The following is a 17,895-nucleotide window of genomic DNA, read 5'->3' as shown; positions in this document are numbered from 1 at the left end:
GGCTACCCCTTTGAAGGGAGAGATTTCTGGTGAGTGAAGCAATAAGAGGGGGAGTAGAGTGGAGACGCTGGGCACACCACATATCATTTGTGGAATTCTTCTTGTTGCAACAACAGGAACAAGTGTTTTCATAGCAGCACAATATTAAGGATCTATATTATGAACACATGACTTTTAATTGATTTTTGGAGCACTATAATAAGGACAAATAACCATTGTTGCTTTTCATTTATTTTAGAAATCAGAGCATCAGTCACATTATATGCTATTTGCTGTTGTGCAGATGTAGCAGTTAGAGGGCTGAGACAAACTATTTAACACCAACAAGGGTGTTTACAATGATCAGCTTTTTGTTGTGTAAAACATTATCCCAAAAGGAATAAAACGGTTGCTGTAAATGCTTAAAAAGTGTTACCTAAAGTTTGGCTTCAATTTTGTTTAGGGTATCTAAATCTACTAATGCATCTAACACTCCCCCCCCCCCCCCCCCACCCCCGACAGACAATGCTGCTGTCCAAATTTGTCGCTGTTGTTCCTTCATCCACAGTGGGGGCACTTTAATACAGGAGGTGTGTTACTGGCCAGATCACCAGGTGAAAACAGAGGAAAAAAGCCCTAAAAAATAAAACTAATCCAACCGCCACATCTAAGGATTGATACGCTCCAATATATTACATTTTTCGTTTTGAGTTTAATACCGCTTAAAGCTGCATGAATAAAAATTGCCTTTGTAAGCACCTCTGTCAATGTTTCTTGGTCCCTTTCAGTGTAACTGCCACTTTTTTCTGGGCCTGTTAAAGCAAGTGAAAAAATAACAGATCTACTGGCAGGATAAGTGGGGTAATAAAACTATGCTACGGGGGAGGGCAAAAAACTGCTGGTTTTCAATGCTATTGACAGACTATAATTTTTTGTTGTTTTTTTGTTCACAGTTTCACTTTATTTTAAAAGATGCTTACCCTCCATGCATTCTCCAACTCTGGTGTCCATTTGTCTTTCAGAAGTGGATGAATAGCAGACATAAATTCAGCTACTACATACTGTAAAATATGGAATCAAGAATGTCTGATTTAGCACAATGCAAAGCATTCTGTCAGAAAAATATGGCAATCCTTTATACTATAGTATATAGAAAATAATTGTTCTCTAAAGCCATGCACTGGCAACAATGATGTTCAGGGCAATAACTGATTGCAACCACATTGTGTGCTAAAATTTGATTAAAAAACATTTTAGTGATACTGCAATTTTCATACTGCCTTTTGTGTTCAAATGAAAGTAGCTTTTTTATGCTCTATAACAGTGATGGCGAACCTTGGCACCCCAGATGTTTCAGAACTACATTTCCCATGATGCTTTGGCACTCTGCAGTGTAGTGGAGCATCATGGGAAATGTAGTTTCAAAACATCTGGGGTGCCAAGGTTCACCATCACTGCTCTATAATGTGGCATGTTAGTGTTCGACAGTGAAAACCTGGTAGTTCTTCACTCTCCATTCCATAAAACCTACCTATTGGTGGTTGTCAATTATGTAAATATAGGTGACCTAAGTGTGGCTTGTTATTCCTAGTACATCATGACACACCCAGGAAAATATAATTGGTTTGTATGAAACAGGAATTTGATGCAAGGTAAGTTCATTAATGCAAGTGTTTGATGTTTACTCTTATTTATTGATTTCACTCATTCTTTTTCCCTACATTTTGTAAATGACCCCCATGCAGCTCTGTAGCAACACATCACTCCTGCTCTCTAGCTCCCTTGTCACCTCCTCCCATGCTCGCCTCCAGGATTTCTCCAGAGCTTCTCCCATCCTTTGGAACTCCCTACCCCAATCTGTCCGACTGTCCCCTAATCTATCCATCTTTAGACGATCCCTGAAAACTCTTCTCTTCAAAGAAGCCTATCCTACTTCTAACTAACACTGTTTTACTTCCTCCATCAGCTCATCCCCCCACAGCTAATACCTTTTGTATCAATTGACCCTTCCTTTTTAGATTGTAAGCTCTAACAAGAAGGGCCCTCTGATTCCTCTTGTACCAAATTGTAATGTAACTGTAATGTCTGCCCTCATGTTGTAAAGCGCTGCGCAAACTGTTGGCGCTATATGAAACCTGTATAATAATAATAATAGTGATCTACTGCTGCAGGGAAAGTGCGGAGCTCCATTAACTCTGCCTAAGCCTGCGACCATAAAGAAAGTGCCATGAGGTCACACAGTCTGTTGCTTTTCATTCAGTGGATGGCAGGGCCAGATCTAGCCTGTCTGATATGAAGGTGCAGTAAAAAATGTCAGGGGGGGGGGGCAAAGGATGGAAGGTCAGCAGGGGAAGTGTACAGGGGGTCAGCAGGACAGAGGAAAGGAGTTCAGCAGGGGAGTGTACAGGGGGTCAGCAGGGCAGAGTACAAAGGTCACTGCTGGCAGAGCACTTGGCAGTACTTCTACTCTCATGCCTGCACTGTACACAGCTTGGGCACAGTAAGCAGGTTTTCTCCTCCCCACACAACACATAGCTAACATTGGATTCCTTTACACACAACCTCAAGCTGCACAGTGTGCAGCTTGCTACGGCAGCTGTACTGCCTTTCAAACCAGCAAATTTCTGGGTCATAACTGCAGCATAGTAGCCAGATGCAATTCCACAGATTACATGCACACAGATTACATGCCCCTACATTGTACTGTGCATGTCGTGGCTGTATGTAAATGAATCCGAACTTAGCCTTTACCATGAGTGGTAAAAGGAGCTCAGCGGTGGGGACTTTGAAATACCCTATATGTCTGAACTCTGGGTAAATTCCTATAGAGTATGCATTTTTTCCATTCAATAGCAGAGAATAGAAGTAGAGAGCACATGGACTAGGGGCTCAGAGCTAACTATCTCTTTACAATTTTTGAAGAGCCATAACTCAGCACAGAATTATTGTACGTGTAATTAAAACTTTACACTCATCTCCCACTGTCCATATTATATTTTCTCGAGCTCTCCTTTTTATTTTTATTTAGATTTTTATGAGATTTTATGTGATTTTTATGAGTTATGCCTATAGTATGATATACTGTATGTCCAGATTATATAAATTAACTTTCTAAATTTGTTAACTTGCACCAGTAAATGTTTAGCGCTACTAAGTAGTACTTTCTTAAAAAGGCTTGATACTCTGCAATGTATTATAAGCAAAGCAAGAGGCAGAGACTCCAGAATACCACTGGAAGATGACACGCTTAACTACCTATATATGCATTATAAAAGTGTTAGATTTTTATTTATCATATTTATCAGGACTACTTCAAGGTAATGTTCTGTATTGCCTTTTTGCATTAGCCCAATGAGATATCTAGCCTGATCCGATCGATGCAGACTGTCTTTACCTGATAATATTTAGGAGGTGCATGATATCCATAATGAATTTTTCCAAGCTCCAGTGCCAGTTCTTCCAGACGAGCTGAATTATCAATCCGGGCAATGCTTTTCTCCACAAATGACAGAACCCTGGTATAAAGAGAAAATGTAGGCATACTACTGTCCATAATGCAAGTATAATTAAGGCACAGGAATACTAAAAAGCAACAAAAATGCAACTTAAATTCTAAGTTCACCTTTGTAAAATAAAAAGAAAAAAAAATGCACATCTTTTATTATGTTTTATATTAGGATCCTTAATGCATTACACCCATGAGCAGCAGAGGCTGCTCATTTAGTAACATGTTACACCCTGGATGTAATCATTTGTAATAAGCCGCTGGCAAAATACAGTCAGACACACTGCACAATTAATAAAGTAAACAAAATTCTGCTGTGCTAAAAATAATGTGATACAAAACACACCAATAAAGTGCAAAAAGATATGTGACAAAAATTGTGTAAATCCACTTTGAATATGTAAAATGAGAACAGCAGCAGTTCCAATCAGAAGATGGGTACACCACTGTGTAATGGAAAGTGTCAGGAAACTTCTATGTTCACCACGTGGGCCATCACCAGTAACTGAACGGAATCTTGGCTAGCGGAGAAGCACGAACATGCTTTAGCATGCGGATACCTGTGACGCCAAGTATCCACAAGGGCAAAGTCGGTCAATATACGATGTAGTCTGGTATGGGCTGGAGGGTCAGCAGGGGGAGTCCGGTGTGCCCATTCGGTCCAGAGCGGGAGTGAGGGTCATATTAAAGTCCCCCATCCACACTGCCGGCACGGAGGGGTATTGTGCCATAAATGCAAGGCCCTCCTTAATTACAACTGTATTATAGGGAGGGGGGACATAGCAGGCAAGTATCAAAATAGGGGAACCGTTAATGGTGGCGTGTAGAAACACATATCTGCCCTGCCGATCCGTCTGGAGCAGCACTAGGTCAAATGGCACCCTTTTAGCAATTAGGACCGAAACCCCACTGGAGTATGAGGTGTGGGTGGCATGGTATGCCCAACCTATCCATGGCTTTTTGAGAGAGGATTGAAGATGGCCAGTAACATGGGTCTCAACAAGCACGATTATGTCAGCACGCTGGGACTTAAGGAATGCCAGGGCGGCGGTGCGTTTTATCTTATTCCGCATGCCTCTGACATTCCACGTAAGGAACTTTAGAGAGCTCATGGCGGGTGCAGGGCGCATACAATAAACCAGATGTGTACTAGAGTCAGCAGAGCAGTCACGGCTATATCAGATAGCATAAAACACAATAGCAGCCAATACCAATAGTGCATGTATAACTTTAACATAGTACCTTCAGCATAAACAAACGTTTGCAAACATAGTGGTGTAAGAAAAATAGAAACCACAACATTCCCTCCCCCACCCAGTCCAGCGCCACTCCAACACGGCTTGGACATCAAACCCCATAACCGGGTACCAACAGGGGACATCCATTGGAGGTATGGAACTTGATTGCAGGGGGGCATAGATACCCATGGCAAAAAAGAAAAAAACAAAGGGGGGAAAAAAAGAGTCAAACAAACAGGGGAGGAAGAAGTACACAGAAATCCAAAAAATCCTAGGGGGGCGACTTCTTCTCTGAAAGGTGCTCGGGGAGTAGGAGCCAAAAAGGTGTAACACCATCATGGCTGAGCAGGGGGCAGCTCCGCTCGCCATAGGGATGATTGCTTAAAGTATAGTAGGAAAGGTGTGGACGTCGTTTAGCCTACGGTCTTCCCCAGGCACTCCACAGGTATAAAGGAGGCAGGGATCGCAGGTCGGTAATCATGCTGTGAGAGCCAGAACTAGTGGGAAAGGAATTTCCGGGTTAGCCCCCTGCTTCCGCAAAGGGCCCTAAGTTGTAATGTGCCCATCAACGGCTCAATCAGAAAGTCGTGGGGGCCCAGGTAGGGTAGCATGTTCAGTCATGGTGTTCCCTCTGGTCAATCCAGGTGGACGCCAGTGCAGGGTTTTCAAAAAAGTGGGTTCGGCCCTCGTGTTCCACGCGAAGCTTCGCAGGATACAACATTGCGTATTTGAGGTGTAGAACCCGAAGGCGACGTTTAACATCCTGAAACCTGGAGCGCTGCCGTTGTACCTCGCTGGAGAAGTCTGGAAATACTGCCACATGCGTATTGGTATGGGGGATATTACCCCTTTCTCTGGTCAGACGGAGGATTTTGTCACGGTCCCGGAAATTAAGAAATTTCGCTATCAAGGTGCGCGGTGGGGCTCCCTGGGGAGGAGGACGGGCTGGAATGCGATGAGCTCTCTCCACCGCGAACATCACCGAAAACGCCTCTCTGCCGAAGGTGGAGGTAAGGAGATTTTCAAGGAAACCCGCCGGATCGTTGCCCTCAGCCGTCTCAGGGAGGCCAATAAAGTGATTACATCTCCGAAGGCGGTTTTCCATGTCGTCCTGTTTTGCGCTAAGCTGCTGCAGCTGGCGGCGCACCTCGTCAGTGGTGTGTTGCAGGGGGTGCATGATGTCTTCAACTCTACTTATGCGGGTTTCTGTCTCCGCCACGTGGTCCCGGAGGGTGGAGAGGTCTTGCCGGATGAGGGACACATCAATTTTGACCTCCTCAATTTTGGAGGTGAGCGTGCTCTGGCATAGGGCGATAGCCTCGAGGACTTGGTTAGTCGCTGACGCAGAATGGTCCGCGGCAGAGGGAGTGCCAGAGCCATCTTTGACCCGGTGCTCCTCCTCTTGGCGGCGGTACCTGGCAAGCTTGTCAGCGGCCTCAGCAGACTTTTTAGGTGGGGACATGGTCCGGAAGTGGTCCGAGGCGTTCCAAAATGGCCGCTGTGTATTAGGCCAACCTCTTAAATCTCCCCGCCCACAATAACTGTACAGTGCCGCAATTAAAGTTATGGACCGTGCCCGAAAAGATCAGCGGCTGCAACGGGAAAGAACCAGGGACAGGGGGTCACAGATCACCGGACACAGGACCGCAGCGGGTATAGCAAGATGGCCACTGCTCCTAGGCCCAGGCCGGTCCTACAGGCTGTCCCACCGGTCGCAGTAAGGTAAAGGGGCACTTCACAGGTGGTAAAAAGCAATCTGGCAGCCACAGCAGAAGGATACAAGATCGCAGGCAGTCATAAAGGTCTGTAGAGGCCACCTCGGGTGTAACAAGATGGCCGCCGGCAGAGGGACCAGGCCGAAGCCGCGGACTCTGGTCACAGTCAGAAAAATAGGCCCCATACCCGCGGCAGAGGGTGATCCGGCAGCCGTGGGTGCTGCGGGGCGATTCTGGGGTAGTGTAGAGGACTGGGGAGGCCCGAGAGAGCCGCCGCCGGGTATAGCAAGATGGCCGCCGCTCCGGCGCCTAGGCCGAAGCCGCGGACTTTCCTACAGGCAGTCCCCGAGTGGGGAAATCCTACCGGAACGGCTCCGTGCGGCGTCCGAACGGGCGGATGGCTCCAGGGGTATTGCGGGGGAGAAAGCAGGGACGTCCAAGCACAATAGCAAGGCAGGATGTTGCAGGATGGAGGTTGCAGGAGTGTGGACGTTGCAGGAGTGTGAGCTCCTACTGCAGACGTCCTACTCTATTGCACCTCAGGCCACGCCCCCCAACTGAATGGACTCTTACCAGAATCTATGGACTCTATTATGGAGTCAGATTGGCCTGCAAGTAGTATTCTAGTATCTGATGCTAAGCCCCAGGTAATTTTATCAGATCCTCATGGTAACTCTGATTCACCAATTGTATATTACCTATATATGGTAATGGAGGATTCTTCCATAAAATCAAAATAGATATGTGAATCCAAAAAACACTGTCAATCCTTCCACTGGCTTCCACTCACCCAACAAATTAAATTAAAAATTCTAACAACTTACAAAGCCATCCACAACTTGGCCCCTGGCTACATCACTAACCTAATCTCAAAACACCAACCTACTCATTTCATTCCTTCCAAGACCTCCTACTCTCTAGTTCCCTCGTCACTTCCTCCCATACTCACCTCCAGGAGTTTTGCCAAGCCTCTCCTATCCTATGGGACTCCCTACCCCAATTTGTCTGACTATCTCCTACTATGCTTGCGTTTAGATGATCTCTGGAAACCCTTCTCTTCAGAGAAGCCTATCCAGCCGCCACCTAACAATTGTACTTTTATATTCTCCATCAGATCATCCCCCACAGTTATTACCTTTTGTATAATCAGCTCCATAAGAGCTGGGGGAGGAGAAGCAGCAGTACATGGAGCTTCACAGGGAAAGGCTGTGTGGGTTGCCAGGACAAGTCTGATCATTGGAGGAGAGGAAACCAAGCTCCAAGCAATTTCCAAGCACAGCTAGATAATTTACCACACTTCTGTTTTGTGTGGTCAGGTTTTAATAGGAAAGCAGAGGGACAGGAACACCAGGGATTTCACACAAAGGAATCAATACAAAAGAGAACAGGATACTTTTTCATACAAGTACAGTAGGCACATATAAGGAATATGAAATGTTGGAGTAATGATTGTGGATGAGGTAGTGAATAGGATGAACAACACTATGACGCAAGCCAAAATGGCAGCTCTTGAAGCTGACACACTTATCAAATTTGAAAAAGTATGGCATCCGTGGATAAAAAATTATTTACCATCAAATTTTAACAAGGAAGTTCTATTACCATGGTAGCCGACCCGATGGGTAAGTGAAAAGTAAATGACAGTATATGGATTCTGAGTGATATGGTGGCCCTCGACTCGACCCTGCGGACCTCTCTTCTTCCCTTCCTAGTTTCTTCTCTTCCTATCTTTCCTTTCTTCTCCAACTATTCATATTATGATTTTGAACCTCTTTCCTACTTAAAGCAGAGGTCCACCCTAAAGTGGACCTTCCGCTCATTGGAACCCTACCCCCCTCCGGCGCCACAATTGGCACCTTTCAGGGGGAGGGGGTGCAGGTACCTGTACAGTACAGGTATCTGCACCCACTTCCAGGATGGCTCTCTGCGGAAAGGGGCGTAGATTACGCCCCTTTCCGAAAGTCCCCCGCTGCCTGCTGGGAAACACACAGATCCCAGAGGCAGCGGGTCCATCCTTATTGCGCAGAATGACTCGCGCATGCGCAGTAGGGAACCGGGAAATGAAGCCGAAAGGCTCCACTTCCTGATTCCCATACCCAAGATGGCGGCGGCAGCACCCGAGAGACGATCGAGAGATCGGCTTCGGGTGCCGACATCGCGGGCGCGCTGGGCGGGTAAGTGTACTTATTTTAAAAGTCAGCAGCTGCAGTATTTGTAGCTGCTGGCTTTTAAAAAAAAAAAATGGCGGAACTCCGGGCGGACTCCAGCTTTAAGAAGCTAATTCCTCTAATAAACCATACCACTAATTATTGTATAGTTATTGTTATAGTAGTAATGATAGTTGAATATATCATTTACATTGTATTGAATATATAACTCTGAGCTTCATTACTTCTGTTGTATATTATGTACTTAAACTATTGTCAAATACTCTATTGTATGTTCAATAAAATCTTTTTGACAAGGAAATGTTGGAGTAACATATTCTTTAGTCTGAAACTGTAAATCTATACTCTTCAGACTACAAAACACCAGGCAGGTTCCTTTAACCCCTTGGTGCCGGATCCTCCCAGCCCTTTAAGGTATTTAAAATTTTGGGAGGTGGGGCGGGTTTTATGATCACATGATCACCGTGATTGGCTGTCTGTTAGCTGCTGGGAGCGTGCAGGGCACGCACTCTAAGCACAGCTGTTTGCAATATTGCTCAATATAGCAAAAACCCAATATACAAATATACGCCCGCTCACTGCCAAGGCCCAATGCTTGGATATATGTGAGCTGTCAGCGCCACAAGGTTAAAGAGACACTAAACGCTGGTTAAAAAAAAAATAAATATATATATATATATATATATTCTATTCACGTATGCATTTTTAACTCAGAAAAGTACCTTCTATTGCTCTCCGCCTCCTCCCAATCCTTTTTTTTGCTGCTGTGATTCACCTTCCTTTTAGAAGGTGGCTACGTTTGTTCTCCATGGTCCCATTGGCAGCAGCTTATATCCTCCTCTCTAGGACTCTAGTAGTCAAGTCTCCCCTCATAATGCTCCATAGAAGCAACCATCTTCCTACTTCAGTCCTCCTATATGTACCCTCCAGTAAGGCAGTGTATAGTTACATATATGTATAGTAGGCGAGGTTGAAAAAAGACACAAGTCCAACCTATGTGTGTGTTAGTATTACATTGTATATCCCTGCGTGTTGTGGTCGTTCAGGTGCTTATCTAATCGTTTTTTGAAACTATCGATGTCCCCCACTGAGACCACCACCTGTGGAAGAGAATTCTACATCCAAGCCGCTCTTACAGTAAAGAACCCTCTACACAGTTTAAGGTTAAACCTCTTTTCTAATTTTAGTGAGTGGTCACGTGTCTTATTAAACTCCTTTCCGCGAAAAAGCACCTATTCACCAGAGAGAATAATTCCAGTGCTCGCAACCTTTCTTCAGAACCAATATCCTCCAGACCCCATTAGCTTTGTTGCCCTTCTTTGTACTTGTCCATTTCCAGTACATCCTTCCTGAGGACTGGTGTCAAGAACTGGACAGCATACTCCAGGTGAGGCCAGACCAAAGTCTTGTAGAGTGGGAGAATTATCACATTATCCCTGGAATTAATCCCCTTTTAAATGCATGCCAATATTCTGTTTGCATTGTTAGCAGCAGCTTGGCATTGCATGCCATTTATGAGCCTTTCGTCTACTCATTTACCACCACCTTCTGAACTCGCCCTTGTAGACAGTTTTCAATCCACGTACTCACCCTATGGTCCATGCCAACGGACCTTACCTTGTACAGAAAACATTTATGGGAAACTGTCAAATGCTTTTGCAAAATCTAGATACACCATGTCTACAAGCCTTCCTATATTTAGATAAGTGGTCACCAACCCTGTCTGCAGGGCCCACTAACAGACCAGGTTTGCAAGATAACTGAAATATATCACAGGTGATATAATTTGCTGCTCAGTGATTGCAGTATTCTAGTCTGCATCTCACCAAAGTAATACATAAAACCTGGCCTGTTAGTGGGCCCTGAGGACAGGGTTAATGACCACTGATCTAGATAAAGGAAGGCCCGTAGACATGGTGTATCTGGATTTTACAAAAGCATTTGACAGTTTCCCATAAATGTTATATAATCCGTTATCATCCCCTCCAAGAGCTTGCATACTATTGATGTTAGGCTAACTGGTCTTTAATTCCCAGTAATACATTTTTACATTTCTCCAATCAGCTGGTACTCCAATCAGCTCCAATCAGCTGGGACCATTCCAGTCAGTAGACTGTCAGTAAAAATTAGGAACAATGGTCTGGCAATTACTTGACTGAGTTCCCCAAGTACCCTCGGGTGCAAGCCATCTGGTCCCGGTGATTTATTAATTTTAAGCTTCCCAAGTCTATGTCTAATTCTGTCCTCTGTTAGCCATGAGGTGCTTCCTGTGATGTGGCATGAAGACTGATAAGAATAAATTCAATAGCGTCGCTAGCTCCCCTTCCTTTGTAACCAGATGTCCTTCCTCATTCTTTATGGGGCCAAAGGGTCTGTCCTCCCTTTTTTACTGTTTATATACTTAAAGAATTCCTTGGGATTTTTTTTCTTCTCCTTTGCTTTTATATGCATTTTTACATTAGAGTTAAGCAATCCAGGACTTTCGTTCACTCTTTTAAATTTATTTCCCAATAGGATTCACTGGCTAAGCAAAACTCGGCAGCTACTAAATACTCACTCTATATCTTAAAAAAGTGTCAAAGATATAATAGTATAAATAAATGGTGTAAAAAACAAAAAGGCAAACGTGCTTAATAAATCTAAAGTAATGATCTCAAGCGTGCTTAATAAATCTAAAATGATGATCTCAAGAAAAAATAGAACAAAGTGCATCTGTGCATAGCATATCAAAATATTAAGATAAAACTTAAAAATAATATACAAATGATTCAAATATCAGCGGCAATAGTGCTGTGATAAAACATAATATAAAGTGATAAAGTGCATACAGCAAAAAAACTTCAAAAACCGATTGGGTTTAATCAGAGTGACCCATAGATAGTCCAATCGTTAATAATATGGTGAAATATCACAACCAAGTAAAATAGTGCAGTTGTGTGTTCACAGTGCCAAGCCAACTCTCTCCGTTTAGGTGATTTTCACGTGTTAGTGCTGGCCACACCAGGTAATTACCTTACTGCTGTAAGGTATACAGCGAGATAGCCTTTAATAAGGAACACTTGAATTCGGGAGATAGACAAGGGGGGGAACTTCACACTTCTCTAGCGTCACCGTCATCCATCAAATTCCTCCGTGGATACTATCAGCATATACACTCAAGGAATAGATAGAGTCCACCATAGTGTAGTAGATTAAAATAATATCGAATTTATTAAACAAATATCACTGTGTGACGTAACGCGTAGGAAACCGGAAGTGACACCTACACCCGAGCGACACGCTCGTTGGTCTGTTTTGCTGTGCGCTCTGTCCTTCTCTACCTTTGTGAGTAGCTTGATATTTGTTTAATAAATTATAACTATATTTGAATCATTTGTATATTATTTCAAGTTTTATCTTAATATTTTGATATGCTATGCACAGATGCACTTTGTTCTATTTTTTCTTGAGATCATCATTTTAGATTTATTAAGCACGCTTGAGATCATTACTTTAGATTTATTAACCACTTGCTTACTGGGCACTTAAACCCCCCTCAGTCCCAGACCAATTTTCAGCTTTCAGCGCTGATGCACTTTGAGTGACAATTACGCGGTCATACAACACTGTACCCAAATGAAATTTTTATCATTTTTTTCCCACAAATAGAGCTTTCTTTTGGTGGTATTTAGTTACAGCTCGGAGTTTTATTTTTTGCTAAACAAACAAAAAAAGATGCAAAAAAAAAAAAAAAAAATCATGTTTTAATAGTTTGTTATAAAATTTTGCAAACGGGTCATTTTTCTCCTTCATTGAAGTGCGCTGATTAGGCGGCACTGATAGGCTGCATTGGTGGGCACTGATGGGCTGCATTGGTGGGCACTGATAGGCTGCACTGGTGGGCACTGATAGGCATAGTTAAGGCGGCACTAATAGGCACAGATAAGGCGGCACCGATGGGCACAGATAAGGCGGCACTGATGGGCAAAGATGGGCACAGATAAGATGGCACGGATGGGTGGCACGGATAAGTGGCACGGATGGGTGGCACGGATGGGCACTGATAGGTACCACAGATAGATGGGACTGATGGGCACTGATAGGTGGCACTGATAGGTGGCTCTGATAGGTGGCACTGCTGGGCACTGATGGGCGGCACTGCTGGGCACTGATGGGCGGCACTGCTGGGCACTGATGGGCGGCACTGGGGTGCAGCACCTTTGAGGCAGATTTTGGGTGGCACTGTGGGTGGCACTGCTGGGTGGCACTGTGGGTGGCACTGTGGGCACTGCTGGGTGACACTGTGGGCACTGCTGGGTGGCACTGTGGGCACTATGGGCACTGCTGGGTGGCACTGACAGGGGGGCACTTACTTTATTTCAGGATGGCACTGCGGGTGGCAGGTGGGCACTGGCAGGGGGCAGGTGTCCGCTTGAATTGCTGGCCGTGATCGGGACTGATGTCCCGAACACGGCCGCCGGCGATCGGCTTTTTTTTTTTCTCCTCGCGCTGTCAGCGCGAGGAGGAATACTAGCCGATTACCGGCTCCGTTTTATCACATGATCAGCTGTCATTGGCTGACAGCTGATCACGTGATAAGGGGTCGGGATCGACCCCTTACACGGATCGGTGATCAGGCGAGTCTCACGGACTCGCCGATCACAGAGCGCGCCGCGCGCGCCCCTCAGGGGGCGCGCAGGCCGCTCGTAACCGGGATGACGTCAATAGACGTAGTCCCGGCAATCTAGGTCCGCGCTAATGCCGTCATTCGGCAATAGCGCGGATCCCAAGTGGTTAAGCACGTTTGCCTTTTTGTTTTTTACACCATTTATTTATACTATTATATCTTTGACACTTTTTTAAGATATAGAGTGAGTATTTAGTAGCTGTCGAGTTTTATTTAGGAGTGCAATACCATCTTTTATTCTATGTGTATTTAAATGAGAGCCAACTCATAAAGTGTTTGCTGCACCTATTGGAATAGAACTGTGCCTTACATTTTTTATATACAGCGCAAGAGCCCTTATATATACAGGATTCACTGGCTAATGCTCTCATTTAATATGCTCTTAACGCAAACCCATCTCTTCTCCGTGTTCTTTGTTTCTAAGATTTTATCCCAATTTATATCTTCTAGCAAGGTTTGTAGTTTAGGAAAGTTGGCTCTTTTGAAATTCAGTGTCTTTGTGTTCCCCTTGTGTTTCCTATTTGTGTGATTTATACTGAAGCCAGTTAACCTGTGATCACTGTTTCCTAAATTGCCCTGTATTTCCTCCACATCAATGATCAGGTCTGTATTTTTGGTAATCAGTAGATCTAGTAACGTCTTGTTTCTAGTTGGTGCATCTACCATCTGACCCATGAACTTGTCCTGCAAGACATTTAGGAACTGACGAGCCTTAGACAAATGCGTGGTTCCCTCCGCCGAGTCTATGCCTGGATAATTAAGATTTCCCATTATGATAACACTTCCCATCCTTGCTGCTAATCCAAATTGTGATAGAAGGTCCATCTCCCCCTCCTCCCTCAGGTTAGGGGGCCTATAGCATACTCCCGGTATTATTTTCTCCTTAGCTTCATCCCATGAAGCTCTACCCATAAAGATTGCACCTCCTCCCTAGCTCCCTTGAGGTCATCTCTCACATTTACTTGTACAGTATTCTTGATATATAGGCATAACTCTCCCCTTTTTTACCCTCCCTATCCCTGCGATAAAGGGAATACACTTAAATGGTTGCCAGCCAAATCATGAGAGCTGTTGAACCAGGTCTCTTAAATTCCAAAAAAATCTATATCCTCCTCATTCAACAGCATCTCAAGTTCACCTATCTTGTCCACCAGGCTCCTGGCATTGGTGAACATGCTACGTAGTTTAGACCGTAGTTTAGACCGGAGGTCCTTTTTCTGAAATGTAGCTCCTAAGTCCCCAAAATCGTTCTTTAGGACACTCCATCTGCCTCTGACTTTATCATTGGTGCCAACGTGTATCATAGTGTTTCTGGCCCCTAAACACAAGCCCCCTTCTTAGCTTCACAATCCCCAGGCAGTAGTACTGGGGAGGGAGTTGTCACTCGGATGCTATTCAGTACTATTGCCCCTGAAATCTCTGATCCATGCCATTGATAGTCAAGAGAGTCGGGAAAAGCTACATCTGAAATCCAGGAAGAATACAACCCCAAATAATGTTGCTCTTGTCCAGCCTCCCTCTCCCTAGCGTTATCTCTCCAGGAAAAATAAATAAAACCTATTCTTTGGGCATGAATTGTTGTGCATCATTTATTCAAGTTGTTCAAAATATTTTTTTTTAATTAGGTTGGAAAGCATGTCCCCATTGCTGTTCCCACCTGAGAAATATAGTGCCAGCCACATCTAGCGTGCTCATCTACTATCATGCCTCTCTTCATAGCATCACTCCTCTTCTACACCCCCTTTCTTCAGAAACTGGACCCCTTCCACCTGCCTGGCTGCGCAATCTTACTCCCCCACTCCCAGGGGTATCCAGACGCTGGACCCCATCCTCCTCAGGCTCAGCAGCCAGTTGAAAACAAAACTAGCTTAGGTTTTCTCTCCAGATCTACTGCAATACCTGAATAAATGTACATGGAGACCGCACATGGTTTAACTTTTTACTAAAGAATCTGGAATGGTGGCACAACCATTCCAGAGCTCAGACCCCCGACACAGTTAAACATTACATCCTTAATACGGACAAATATTGCAAGTCTCTATGGGGCTGGTGGTATATCTTATGTGCCTATATCGAGGGGAAAGGAAATATTAAGTCTGTCCCTTTGGTAGCGTTTTCCCTCGTGGCTTCTCTTACCATGGCCAGAAGCCAATTTACCCGCTAAGATCCTCCCAAGGAATATATATGGGATTCTGCCAGAAAGAAAATGAAAGTATCTTCCTACCTGGAAAGTATTTTTTTTGTAATTAAATAACTTTTCATGGACATCAAACACTGTATACATGACAATGGTCACAACTACACAGGAAATAAAACAGATATTATGCAGAAAAATCCATGTGACATATGACAAGAAGATCCAGTGTAGAATTTTGTGTATTATACAATGCAAGTTAAGATTATTAAAACTTGAATTAATCAGAATGGTGGGAGAAACCCCAAAGAGAGTTGTAAACTCTAAGGGCCAGTTCACACCACATGCAGTCCAGTGCATCTTTTTTCTGCATCAAAAACTCATGGAAATTAGGTTATAGCATAGTTCACACCAGTGCTTGCAGTTTCAGAAAAAAAAGTAGAACATGCTGCATTTTTCCTGAGCTGGACTGTACTGGAACGTTGTAAAAGTCATCAAAAACTCCATGGAACGCACCAAAAACCTGCACTGGAACACACATATCCTTATTTAAGGTTAAGAAAAAAGAGGGGGGAAAAAATGCACTGGACTGCATCAAAAACGGGAACACAAAAAGCATCTGGAATGCATCTGGACTGCGTTTCTATGGTGTGGACTGGCTTTAAAGAGCATAGACATATACCTTCAGCATGCGATAATACAATCATGAATCATGCAGCATCATGGCTAACAGAGGACAGAATTATAATTAGACTTGAAAAATGTAATTAGAAATATACTTGGGAAACTTAAGATTAATAATTCACCGGGACCAGGAGAGTTGTACCCGAGGGTCCTTAAGGAACTCAGTCAAGTAACTGCCAGACCATTGTTCCTAATTTTTACGAACAGACTACTGACTGGAATGGTACCAGCTGAGTGGAGAAAAGCCAATGTAGTACCAATATTAAAAAAGGGCCAAGTTACTTCCCTGGGAATTATAAACCAGTTAGCCGAAAACCAATTGCATGCAAGCTCTTGGAGGGGATGATAAGGGACTATATACAAGATTTTAGTAATGACAACTGTATCATTAGCAGTAATCAGCATTGATTCAGGAAGAATCGTTCTTGCCAAACCAATCTATTAAACTTCTATTATGAGCAGGTGAGCTGCCATCTAGATGAAGGAAGGCCCGTAGACGTGGTGTATCTGAATTTTTCAAAAGCATTTGATACAGTTCCCCATCAACGTTTACTGTACAAAGTAAGGTCTATTTGCATGGACCATAGGGCGAGTACATGGATTGAAAACTGGCTCCAGGGGCGAGTTCAGAGGGTAGTGATAAATGGGGAGTACTTGGAATGGTCTGGGGTGGAAAGTGGGGTCCTCCAGGGTTCTGTCCTGGGACCAATCCTATTTAATTTATCTATTTTTTAATCTAAAATAGACCTGGAGGGATAAGCAGCTCAATCTCTATTTGCAGCCGATACTAAGCTAAGCAGGGCAAAAACTTCTCCGCAGGATGTGCAAACCTTGCAAGAAGATCTGAACAAATTAATGGGGTGGGCAACTACATGGCAAATGAGGTTTAATGTAGAAAAATGTAAAATAATGCATTTGGTTGGCAAAAATACGAATGCAATCTACTCCCTGGGGGGGAGAAGCTCTGGAGGAATCTAGGAGGGAAAAGCACCTGGGGGTCCTAGCAGATGGCAGGCTCAGCAATGGCTCAGAATATTGGCATGTGAGTCTGGTCTGGCCATACCTGGAGTATACTGTCCAGTTCTGGGTGTCAGTCCTCCGGAAGGATGTGCTGGAACTGGCGAGAGTCCAGAGAAGGGCAACAAAACTAATAAAGGGACTTGATGACCTTAGTTATGAGGAAAGGTTATAAGCACTGAACTTGTTCTCTCTGCAGAGAAGACGCTTGAGAGGGGATATGATTGTAATGTATAAATACCGTACTGGTGGCCCCACAATCAGCAAAAGGGAAATTCGTAAGACACGCGACCATTCACTGAAACTACAAGAAAAGCAGTTTAACCTTAAACTGTGTAGAGGGTTCTTTACTGTAAGCCCTTGTACACACGGTTGGAGATTCCAACGGAATGTGTCCTATCGGACCGTTTTGTCAGATATTCCGACTGTGTGTGGTCTCCATCGGACTGTTTCCGTCGGAATATCCGACGGACCAACTTTTCCAACTTGCCGGTAAAATTTTCCGACAAAATGCTCCGATCGGACATACTCCGATCATGCGTAGCCTACTCCGATGGACAAAGTGCCACGTATGCTCAGATCAAATTCCTAGACCAAAGCTATTGGCTACGTAGTCCCGTCGTAACGAAATAACGTCATCACGTTATGTACAATCGGATTTTCCGACAACTTTGTCCGACCGTGTGTATGCAACAGTTTCGGACAAAATCCGTCAGACAAAATGCGTCAGACAAAATCCGTCGGACAAAATCCGTCGGACAAAATCCAACGGATTTGGTTGTCAGAATG

General features: G+C 44.2%; 1 protein-coding gene across 1 annotated transcript in view; it reads right to left on the bottom strand.

Moving 5' to 3' along the window:
- Positions 1-17,895, bottom strand: part of LOC143942125 (cytoglobin-1-like) — a 58,669-nt gene that overhangs the window by 14,868 nt on the left and 25,906 nt on the right. The window contains exons 3-4 of the mRNA XM_077463404.1: positions 3,374-3,494; positions 960-1,040 (exon numbers count right to left, since the gene is read on the bottom strand). Of these exons, the coding sequence (XP_077319530.1) occupies positions 960-1,040; positions 3,374-3,494 (202 nt within the window). The remainder of the gene's footprint in view (positions 1-959; positions 1,041-3,373; positions 3,495-17,895) is intronic.

The sequence above is a fragment of the Lithobates pipiens genome, unplaced genomic scaffold (genome assembly GCF_037356315.1).
Source record: "Lithobates pipiens isolate NorthernLeopardFrog02 unplaced genomic scaffold, aLitPip1_a1.2 Scaffold_30, whole genome shotgun sequence".
Lineage (NCBI taxonomy): Eukaryota > Metazoa > Chordata > Amphibia > Anura > Ranidae > Lithobates > Lithobates pipiens.
This window is presented reverse-complemented; position numbering and strand designations above follow the sequence as displayed.